This window comes from Diadema setosum, chromosome 14 (assembly GCF_964275005.1).
Source record: "Diadema setosum chromosome 14, eeDiaSeto1, whole genome shotgun sequence".
In the NCBI taxonomy this organism is placed as follows: domain Eukaryota; kingdom Metazoa; phylum Echinodermata; class Echinoidea; order Diadematoida; family Diadematidae; genus Diadema; species Diadema setosum.
Window position 1 is genome coordinate 30,672,770 of NC_092698.1, and position 12,405 is coordinate 30,685,174.

Genomic DNA, 12,405 nt, shown 5'->3' on the forward strand with positions numbered 1-12,405 from the left:
ATATCGAACCTTCGGAATAACGAACAGCACCCATATTAATGCCTAATTGTCAGCATACACTGATGTGTGTTGAATGCACAATCTTCATTGCACTTGCTTTGCATCCCTTATTGACAAAACGATGAAGAAACACGCATAACACCTCATATACTACAGTCACTGACAGTCGTCTAATTGTTTGCTAAACTTATGACGTTTGTTGAATTTGTATTTCTTCTCGCAATGTGAATTAATCAGCCAGATCTAAACTCTATTGGTCTATACTTACGACCGTCGATAAAACAGAATTGTTTCAAATAAGTTCGTGTGAGGCGAAGATTCTTTATTATGAGCTCCTCTGTGGAGGCAATGCTATTATCATGAGCTTCGTAGCGGAGACATTGAATTAGCATAGGTTTGAAAAATATGATATAACTTGATCAGTTTGTAATATCGTTTAATAATTATGATACCAGTACTGACTGGTATAGTTAGTTTCGATAGGGCTCCATCTTTTGTTTAATTAAATGATAGCAACATCATCAAGCAAAAGCTGAGGAAAACTGTCTTGGCGTGAGTGTTTGAAGTGTTGTTGGTAGGTCGAGAAACACTGCAGATTGAAATCGACCTACCAACAACACTTCAAACACTCACGCCAAGACAGTTTTCCTCAGCTTTTGCTTGATGATGTTGCTATCATTTAATTAAACAAAAGATGGAGCCCTATCGAAACTAACTATACCAGTCAGTACTGGTATCATAATTATTAAACGATATTACAAACTGATCAAGTTATATCATATTTTTCAAACCTATGCTAATTCAATGTCTCCGCTACGAAGCTCATGATAATAGCATTGCCTCCACAGAGGAGCTCATAATAAAGAATCTTCGCCTCACACGAACTTATTTGAAACAATTCTGTTTTATCGACGGTCGTAAGTATCAAATCAATGTTGTATCGACATACTCAGCTGACTGTGGTGACCCCGGTGTGTTTGAGAACGGGGTGAAGACGGGCGGGATCGGCTTCGGAGACACGATGACTTACACCTGCAATGCCAACTTCACGTTGGTCGGTGCTATAGAGATTTCATGTACAGCCATGGGATGGGACAACGACCCGCCCGAGTGCTACGGTAAGCTCTGTTGTTCTTATATTCGTTTGTCATAGTCTTCCTTGTCGGACAAATAGCAGAAATGAAAGTTGTAGGTCATCTATGTTTGAAATATCTACTTTTTTTCTCCTCGGGACTGTGTGCTCTTCTAGATACGTTTAACAATGCCATACCCTTTCAGTGGAATCAGATTCTAGTTTGCCGCCATGACGGGTGGCTGTGACAAAAACGTGTGTGTGTGTATGTGTGTGTATGTGTGTGTGCGTGCGTATATTATTTTGTGTGTGTACGTTTTCCACACTGCGCTGCTGGCTTGGCATCCGATCTAGTTGGTGCATGCTATACTCCGACTTCGCGTGAGATGATTACTAGTATTCTGCTCCATCGGGTTGTATGGCAGCGATTGTCTCTGACGACACCTTGTTGTTTTCTGACATTGCCAACATATCAATCATCGCATCGCAGCACTTTTTTTTTCACAGATGAGACACAAACTTTTGCATAATATGATACGGTAAACTGCAGGTCTACATTTCCCATGTAGATCGTGAGGGACCTGCTTCATGAGCATGTTTGCAATCGTTGTAAATTGCAATGTATGTGGCTGCAAATACGCCTGCAGCGAAGTTTCAACTCTCACGTCTTTAAAATGCATGGATGCTTCCTTAGCCCTGCTACAGAAACTATAGTCATTATAACCTTGCATACCTCTTCATGAAACTGGACCCATAAGTTGTCGTAGTGAAACTTAATTTACTTGTATCACCCAAATGAAGTAATGAGTGTAAACAATAAGCAAATCAGAACGTCTCTATCTATCGTGAAAAACAACTGGAATAACCTCTGTCTAAACTCAATCTAAACAGCCGACTGTGGTGACCCTGGTGCATTTGAGAACGGGGTGAAAACGGGCGGAGTCGGCTTCGGAGACACCATGACTTACATTTGCAATGCCAACTTCACGTTGGTCGGTGCACTAGAAATTTCCTGTACGGCTATGGGATGGGACAATGACCAACCCGAGTGTTACGGTGAGTAAAATATTGCTTTGTTACTTTTTTTTTTTTGCAGGTTTGTTATCTTCAAAATCTTCTAAGTAGGTTTCAAAATACATTCCGTGCTCGAGCTGAAATTCTTTATTTATACCAGATGACAAGTATTGTAAAATTGTGATGCATGCTTTAAACTTTGATGCTTGCTAAAGACTTATTTTAGAAGCTCCACCAAAAAAAAAAAAAGAAACGTTTTACCTGTAACACAGTGAAATGGGATCGAAATCCAATGAAAATAGAAGAAAGACGTAAAATTTGAAGTTTCATGGAGCATCTCTGTGGATCAATTATAATACAATAGTTTACGTGAGAAGTGGTGAGTGAACTAATATAAAAATAATGACTGCTATGAGGGGCACAGTTTAAATTATGGGCCCAAGGTGATATGAAAACCATAACTATGCCCGAAGCGAAGCTGAGGGCATAGTTATGATTTTCACATCACCGAGGGCCTACATAATTTTAACTGTGCCCCGAATATCAAGCTGTCATTATTTGTTTTATATACCGAAAATATAGATTCCGAAATATAGATACCATGGCATTCGTAATCAACGCTGATCGACAGTTCGGCGGTCGTATCATTGGTGCGTACATGTGATCTGTGTGTAGTACACTAGGTACCTACGGGGTTGCGACTGTCTGTCTCCAAACGTATTTACAGGGCACAGTCAATCAACTGTGCCCCGGGCACAGTAAGTCATGACGTCATTTTGATCAACAATGGGGTACAGCTATTTTCATGACTCCCCTTTTAACCAATCAGATGAGAGGATTCTATATATGAGGTATATAAATGCTGATATGCTCTATTCTAGCTCCGTTAATCAAAATAAATTTTACAATGACACAAATCTGTAGATTACGGTATGTTAACATAACCCTATTTTTTGGTGGATGTTTTCAGCGGACTGTGGAGATCCCGGTCCAGTTATCAACGGTCAAAAGTCAGGTGGCTATGCCTATGGTGACACGCTATCCTACAGCTGCACTGAGGGTTTTACAATGGTTGGTGCAGCAGAGGTCTCATGTACTACAGAGGGATGGGATAATGATCCTCCGGAATGTCTGGGTAGGTTTTGCCTTTGCGAAATGCCACATTACTTAAAGGAGACTTCCGGATGATTTTCAGACTTTAAAATTTGAACAACGTACTATACTATATGAACAACTACATGCTGAGTACAGAGTTTCAGAAGATTTGAAAGAAGGTTTTCAAAATTTTATAACAAACTGCAATGGACAGGGATGATGACATGGCAGCCTCACCATATAAGAGTTGGGGCTCAATGAAGCAGAACAAAAGTAGAAAGCATGCATTGATTCTACACAGCTGAACTTGTTGATTAAGCGGTATTGTAATGGATTTACACTGCTACATTTCGGAAATATGTGACGCCCCTATGTCATCAACACTGATCAGTGTAATTTGCTGAAGATTTTTCAATATATTTCTTTCTCTGCTCAAAGGCCACAATAGATTCCACAAATATATATATATATATATATATATATATATATATATATACATTAAGCTGTCGATTTATGGTGAAATTATGATGTGAGACTATGAAAATCGTTAGGAATGCCATTTTAAGTAATATGTCTTTTTTTCTTACGGGGTATCAAGCATTAAGTGAGGAAGTAGTTACTTCGTCGTTGAATCACTGAGTGCACTTTGTAACGGCGCTAAAAAGTAGTACATTTGCATTTCAAAAACATATTCGAAGAGGAGAGAGGAATCCCTGATTCGATTAAGTCAAATTTCTACATACATTGTTTCAAATGTATATCCATGCAGTATATGAACAAGATTTGAATGTCTTCATTTTAAACAGCTGACTGCGGCGATCCTGGTGTCTTCGCTAATGGAACCAAGATGGGTGGTGTCGGCTACGGTGATACGATATCCTATGCATGTGACGAGGGATTCACGCTGGTTGGGGCCACTGAAATCTCTTGCACAGGCTCTGGTTGGGATAACGACCCGCCGGTTTGCTATGGTAACTTTAAACATTTAGGTTGCCACAGTTACACCCGTTTGGTGATGTTTCGGAAATGTAATCAATACCGTTTCCGATCATATCAATAGCTATTCAATCCAATTTATGTTGTTGTTTTAAAGAACGAAAGAAGAGAGAGAGAAAAATGGGGCCCTATACAAATAATTTGCCCCATTTGATTAAATCCAATTCAATTTAATTCAAAAATATTTTCATGTAAAGTAATACAACGTAATATATATAACGCCTACATGGGTAAAGAATTTCAAATCGCACAAAAGTTAATGTCAATAATACATAATACAGTATTAGTGATCTTATGTTTATATTTCGATAAATGAACAAAGTCAGAAGTAAAATCATAATTCGAACTGTATATGGAAAAGAAAAATCAACAAGAAAAGTATAGCCCGTAAATTTTGAGAAATACTCCGTCAGACGAAACGGACCAAGCTGCGGCAGCTTGCAGCTTACTACTCACATTTTATTCAATCTATTTCTTATAATAGTGTGCGATTTAGCCTCTGATTATATATATATATATATATATATATATATATATATATATATATACATATAAGTCAGAGCTGTAGCCGTCTACTTTCTTTTCCCGCCTGTGTAAAGCTAAACCATTATGGTGCTTGTTCGAAGTAATTTGGTGTTGTCGTTATTATCATTATCATTACATTAATATGATTAATATCAACATTTTGTTAACATCATTAATATTATCATTATCTGTTTCTTTTTCTAACCTGTATTATCGGTACTACTTTTACTATTACTCCAACCTGCTACTAAACCCTATCATCTTCTCCTTCTTTTTCAATATCATTTCCAGCGGAGTGTGGGGATCCGGGTGACATTGCCAATGGGGCCAAGACGGGTGGATTCGGTTTTGGTGACACCCTGAGCTACAGCTGCAACGAGGGCTTTTCTCTGGTCGGTGCATCACCACTGTCCTGCACGATTTCAGGGTGGGACAGCAACCCTCCTGAATGCTATGGTGAGAATCTCATCACAGCACCAAATCAGTTCTTGCGAATGCACTGTGGTCATTCTATTGTCATTCATGAACTTCTCCTTTGGATCAGTCCATGATACCCTTTTTCTTAAATCTTCAGTTGCCTTTTTACGATCAAGTCGTGAAAAGAAATCATTCCCTGGAATGTTGCAGAAGGCAAGAGTAGTCAGGTAGTTGGACCTTCGTTTTATTCTTTGTGATAGATTCGAGGTTATATGATATATCACAGAAATAAAATTCTGTAATTGTATTGTTTGAAAGTTATATTCACATTAATGAACATTTGATTACACGCGAGCATCAAGCGAATGCTTCAATATTACCATTGTAATTTCAGTCTTGATTAACAATAATAGTTTGTAGAATCTAGTATCTATTTATGAATAATGATACGGGGACACAAAATCATAAAAGTACTTAAGACTCAAATTCTGATGAAAGCGATCAATTAGATAATGTATTTTTTGATTGATTGATAATGGTTTATTGGAACAAACATGCAAAGTAGTAGCCCGAAGGCTAAATTATAATGCATCACATGAAAAACGTATAAATTACATCAAACAACAGACATATAAATCACAAATGCTTAACCTTTTTCGTTCTAAAATGTAAACAAAGAAATGTGTTTTATATACTTGTACAAGTGCCTTTACGGTCAGATAACGCACTACTACTCTGCAACTCCCCTCTCTAAAAAGTAAAACTGCTACATGAAAAATGCAGTCTTGTTCTTCAGATCAGATTTGAACAGCTCATTCTATTGAGGTTTTATGTCTACTATATGCATTGCTTCATTCTTGATTGATAATAATGCCAGGGACTAATTTTAGGCCGTTTGTTTCGTGTTTCATGTCCTATACAGCTGATTGCGGCGACCCAGGCCAAATTGCCAATGGGACAAAGATGGGTGGTTTTGCCTACGGTGACATGCTCGTATATGTCTGTGACGATGGCTTTACAGCGGTCGGCGTTACGGAACTGTCGTGTACCGCGTCGGGATGGGACTTTGCTCCGCCTGTATGCTACAGTAAGTCGCTGTTTGTCCTTGAAAATAACAGTGAAGATGATAATTAAAAACATTAAGGACACTAGTAACACTTTCGAAAGAACCATTAAGAACTTGCAGGGTTTGCCCCGCGTTGCCGCTTTGACACGACATCACAGTTTTTGATGGAAACTTCTACAGTTGTGGCTTTTGGCTGAATTTATTCTTTTCAGGCAACTGCGTGGACCCAGGCACCCCAGAGAACGGCATCCAGTCGGGCACCTTTAATCATGGTGACGTTCTTACGTTTGAATGTAAGAGAAACTATGAGTTGATCGGCTCTTCTCAAATCACCTGCGAAGATGGAGTCTACTCAGGAGCTGTTCCAGTTTGCCAAGGTAAGTCCGTGCCCCGACTAGACGATCTGCGCTCTCCATGCCTATATAGCAGCTCTCACGTTATTCACAAAATTTTCATAAAATGAGAAAGCCTATCAAAATTTCAGTTTCAGTGCTCTTTGAAAAAAATGATCTTACCAAGATTTAAAGAGAGGATTGAATGTTAACGTGATAAAGAGATAATTGATATGATCCACTGAGTAACTGTCACGAACGTAAAGTAAACTATTACCCAAATCGGCACAAGAATGACTTGATCATCAGATCAGCATTCTAGAAAAATGTAAGGAACCTATCTTAGAGGGAGTAGTGCTGATTTGCTGAAATGGCTTTCAAAATAAAGGTTTATTGGCCATAATAATAGTAGTATGTCCATAACCACGGTTTTTTGTCCCCGCCGAACGAGTTCGAGCAGGGGACTATGAAACGAGCTCCGTACGTGTGTGTGTCCGTGTGTCCGTCCGTTCGTGTATCCGTCCGTCCGTCCGTCCGTGTGTGCGTCCGTGTGTGATCAAAATGTTCAAAATGCTACTCCTTCGCCATTTCTAACCCGATTTTGATTCTGTTTGCTTTATATGATAGTACTACATGGGAGCTTTGAAACTTCTATACAGAATTTCAGTTGTGACCTTTGACCATGACCTTTGACCTATATTGTACATTTTGCTTCAAAATGCTACTCCTTCGCCATTTCTAACCCGATTTTGATTCCGTTTGCTTTATATGATGGCACTAGGTGAGGGCTTCAAAACTTCTACACAGAATTTTGACCTTTGACTTCTTTGACCTTTGACCTTGATTTTTGACCTATATTGTACATTGCCTACAAAATGCTACTCCTTCGCTATTTCTAACCCGATTTTGATTCCGTTTGCTTCATGCGATGGCAGTAGGTGAGGGCTTCAAAACTTCTACACAGAATTTTGACCTTTGACTTCTTTGACCTTTGACCTTGATTTTTGACCTTTATTGTACATTTTGCTACAAAATGCTACTCCTTCGCCATTTGTAACCCGATTTCAATTCCGTTTGCTTTAAGTGATGGCACTAGGTGAGGGCTTCAAAACTTCTACACAGAATTTTGACCTTTGACTTCTTTGACCTTTGACCTTGATTTTTGACCAGTATTGTACATTTTGCTACCAAATGCTACTCCTTCGCCATTTCTAACCCGATTTCGATTCCGTTTGCTTTATGTGATGGCACTAGGTGAGGGCTTCAAAATTTCTACACAGAATTTTGACCTTTGACTTCTTTGACCTTTGACCTTGATTTTTTTACCTATATTGTATATTGGCTACAAAATGCTACTCCTTCGCCATTTCTAACCCGATTTCGATTCCGTTTGATTTATGTGATGGCACTAGGTGAGGGCTTCAAAACTTCTACATAGAATTTTGACCTTTGACCTTCATCTTTTTACCTATATTGTACATTTTGCTACTACTTCCGGCGGGGACATATATTACGCACCGCGTAATTTCTACTTTTCCTTGTTTGAAGAGATGACAGGAAGGAATGAAAGTGACTGACATTAAAGATAAGAAATTATAAAGTTAAATGAATTGATTTGGGAAAAATTGAAATTTGGCATTGATTAATAGAGAAAATGATACCTTGCAACAACAGGGGCAGACGTTGTGACAACTCCTGTTGCAATGACAACAGCAGCGGACGTAAGAACTACTTCTGGGGTTGTGACAACAGCGGCCGACGTAACGACCACTTCTGGTGTTGTGACAACAGCGGCAGACGTAAGGACTACTTCTGGTGTTGTGACAACAGCGGCAGACGTAAGGACCACTTCTGGTGTTGTGACAACAGCGGCAGACACAAGAACCACTTCTGGTGTTGTGACAACAGCGGCAGATGCTGCAACCACTTCTGGGGCAGAGACAACAAAGGCAGATGGAAGGACCACTTCTGGTGCAATGACAACAGCGGCAGACGTAAGGACTACTTCTGGTGTTGTAACAACAGCGGTAGATGCTGCAACCACTTCCGGGGCAGAGACAACAGCGGCCGACGTGAGGACCACTTCTGGGGCAGAGACAACAGCTGCAGACGTAAGGACCACTTCTGGTCTTGTGACAACAGCGGCAGACGTAAGGAGTACTTCTGGTGTTGTGACAACAGCGGCAGATGCTGCAACCACTTCAGGTGCAGTGACAACAGCGGCAGACGCCAGAACCACTTCTGGAGCAGAGACAACAGCTGCAGACGTAAGGACCACTTCTGGTCTTGTGACAACAGCAGCAGACGCAAGAACCACTTCTGGTGTTGTGACAACAGAGGCAGATGCTGCAACAACGTCCGGTGTGGTGTCAACAGCGGCAGACGTGAGAACCACTTCTGGGGCAGAGACAACAGCAGCAAACGCAAGAACCACTTCTGGTGTTGTGACAACAGCGGCAGACGTAAGGACTACTTCTGGTGTTGTGACAACAGCGGCAGACGTTGGAACTACTTCCGATGCAGTGATAACAGCGGCAGAAGGCGGGACTACTTCTGGCGTAGGGACAACTTCCGAGGCCATAACTCGCCCAACTTGCCCTCGCTTAGATTCACCAGAGCACGGAACATTAACGTACGAAGAAGTTTCACTTTACAATGCCAACGCTACATTTTCCTGCATGCCAGGTTACATACTGGTCGGATCAAGTATGATTATCTGTGTCGATGGAAAATGGAATGGTGAAGTTCCGGAGTGCCAGGGTAAGTGTCATTACATTTTGATAGATTTTGCGCAAGAGTAGTATGTGACGGAGATAACTCCACGGTACCACAATGGCAATGAAAAGCACTAAACATATTTCATTGAGATAAAAAGGTTTGTCCTGGCAGCAATATTTGATTGAGCAAGAACACGACAAAGAAGAACAGACAGTCAAACTGACAAAGAAACAAAATTGACAAACACCCAGAGTTGTAAAGCAATCTAGATGCTTTGACAGTATTTGAGAATCAAATACACGTGTTGGTGCCCTTTGGTAAATTTGTGAGTATATCGTTTGTCTTACTCAACAGCATCGCAGCAGTTTGTCGGGAGCGTACGACTTACTGAGTTTAGTTCAGGCCCAGCGGTATTTACTGAAGAACTTACAGACCCCGAATCGCCGGAATTCCAAGTTCTGGCATTGGATGCCAAGTCAACGGTAAGTAACATCAGTTGGGATTAATGCATTGTCCGAGAATCGTAATCTCATTTCATTTTATTTCGTTTCATTTCGTTTCCTTTCCTTTCGTTTAACTGCATTTTGTTTCATTTTGTTCATTTCATTTCATTTGACTTCATTTATTTTTCATTTCCAACAAAAGTACATGCAATCATGATTACAACATCATTATGTGAATACAAAATTTTCTTAACCTACAACTCATTACAAAACAAATCCTTGCCTATGCCACGTCAATTTAGACAGTGCATTGAAACTAGAGCATCCTGCTCTATCTACTAAGGCCACTTTGTATAGACTGTGGAATTTCACCTAACATGCCTATGCCGCGCTCTCCTCAACGGAGTCAACATTTTGTGGATGAGTTGTATGATGCATACGATGTCATACAGCAATCATACGCAATGTGGTATTGCATTTATTAGTGAAAATTTGCTTTGTTCTCGATGTACATTTAGCTCGATACTGTGTTCTTACTGAGCTCCTTGGCTGACCAATTCCTCGGCACGACTGTCAATGGCTTTTCTAATGGTTCAGTCCTCGTCGATTACACGGTCAACTTGAAAGACAACGCTTCCAGCACGACGCCGATCACAGCGGACTCGGTCGCTTCAGCGTTTACGGAGTCCTTGATCACTTCCGCTGAGTTGGGTCTTCTTAATGTGACCATCGATGAGTCTTCCGTTATGGTACAAGGTCAGTGACTCTCGAGATACAATGTATAGGAAGCACGCATGTGATTATGACGCAGACCTTAAGATATGAACGTAATTTACCGTAAGATATTCATTCCGAACGTTTCGAAAAATGATTGAAAATTGTGGGTTTGACAAAAAATTAACACTTAAATTTCTCTTGCAAGTGAGATATTTGTACACAGCAGAAGAAATTATTAGTAAAAATTGTGTCGTCTTTTATACTCTTAGCACAATAATGCCTGAAAAGACTCCTTGTTGAAGCCATTTTGGTATGTCATTTTCCCCAACAGATTTTGACGAGTGTCTTTCCTCGGATGATAATAATTGTGACGTAAATGCTATTTGCATCAACACCGAGGGATCGTTCACCTGTCAGTGTAACGCTCAATATAATGATGAGTCGCCTAACCTCCCTGACGAACCGGGCAGAGTGTGTACACGTAAGTAAAGCAGCGTGTTGTTATATCTGAATCGTAGAGTTCACTAAAACGTTGAACGCTTCAGTTAAATCGGAGGCCTGTATGTAAGGCCGGATGTAAGATTGTTTTCTCTATCCCAATTTAAGCTGTCATCCTGTTCCACTGTAGATTTGTTAAACAACAGTGCGGTAAACGATTTCTTTAAACAACAACAACAACAACAACAACAAAATCAAACTATTCAACGACTTAATTGCACATCTTTGCAAAGCTGGGCAGCAATGTCGCGATAGTACAATGTACCAACATTATAGTGCAGGATCTAAAAGCGTACAGGTATCTATATTGCTACTCAGCATGAGCTCCTGATGTTCTTATAATTTAGACTATATACCAAGAGTTGTTCCAGTAATATTGAATTTAACGTGCTAAAAGATACGAAATTTGTATTTGAGGGAGTTGTTTAATAATGTGGGTACTGCATATGCAAATGAGGCATCTCTGGAGCTACGAGAGTTGAAAATATGCTTTATAAATTGCGTTTTAGCAGTTTGGTAATGTTATTTGGAAATCTAGAGTTGGATGGAAACGATCAACTTGTCTCCACGAATATACCACAGATAATTAATATGTTGGTTATTTGAAGAAAATTATTCTAAAAAACAACAAGAGGTACACAGTCATGATACAGATATTACAGTGTCATAATGTGACGGTAATAACGCACTGAAATGCCGCTAGTGCCCCTGATAACCCTGGTAGCTAAAATTAAAAAAAAACAACAACCAAAAACTGTATTTTCCTACCTCCTACAAGTACATGTAGATCTATCAGGATAGTCGCTCGTTTTATGATATATCCAGGTTCAGGCAGTACACAGGAGCCAGGAATTGAGACAACTGCAATCACAGACGTAGACGGTACAACAGAGTTAGCAATGCAGACGTCACCCGAAGAGACAACTGAAAGGGAAAGAACAGAACAGCAATCTACCCAAGAACCCGATGACACAACACCACAAGAAAGAGTGACTACATCCGAAATGGCATCAACGAGTTCATCGACTACTATGCCTCCTACTACCACTGAAAAAACAACTGATTCGCCATTAAGAACCACTGCTGCTGCTCCCGATGAAACAACCACGCCTGAGGCACAAACAGAAGTGCAGACCACATTTGGTCCTATATGTCCCGACTTGACTGCCCCGTTACACGGATCACTCAGGTACGAGGAGTCCTATCAGCATGGCGATAAAGTCGTCTTCTCCTGTATGCCAGGTTACATACTAGTTGGGCTTAAGTGGATCATCTGTATTGATGGAGAATGGAGTGGACCAGTTCCAGAATGTCAGGGTAAGGATCCTGCTTTCTTTCAGTGGATACATGTTTGTCATTGCCTGTTGAAATGGTGTGTACGCCTTAGAAAAATGTATTCAGAAAAGACGCTGGAATTCTCATATTTTCTTATTTTTCATTGTTATCCAGGCCTCCAAACATCCTCTCCTATTGGGAAATTCTCTAATGGTGAATGTTGCTATCGAACTGAGC

At 40.2% G+C, this 12,405-nt stretch overlaps 1 protein-coding gene across 1 annotated transcript in view; it reads left to right on the forward strand.

Moving 5' to 3' along the window:
* Positions 1–12,405, forward strand: part of LOC140238277 (uncharacterized) — an 85,070-nt gene that overhangs the window by 15,012 nt on the left and 57,653 nt on the right. Inside the window, exons 6-15 of the mRNA XM_072318213.1 lie at positions 954–1,118; positions 3,057–3,221; positions 3,988–4,152; positions 6,042–6,206; positions 6,398–6,562; positions 8,167–9,075; positions 9,590–9,717; positions 10,197–10,434; positions 10,727–10,876; positions 11,719–12,210. Of these exons, the coding sequence (XP_072174314.1) occupies positions 954–1,118; positions 3,057–3,221; positions 3,988–4,152; positions 6,042–6,206; positions 6,398–6,562; positions 8,167–9,075; positions 9,590–9,717; positions 10,197–10,434; positions 10,727–10,876; positions 11,719–12,210 (2,742 nt within the window). The remainder of the gene's footprint in view (positions 1–953; positions 1,119–3,056; positions 3,222–3,987; positions 4,153–6,041; positions 6,207–6,397; positions 6,563–8,166; positions 9,076–9,589; positions 9,718–10,196; positions 10,435–10,726; positions 10,877–11,718; positions 12,211–12,405) is intronic.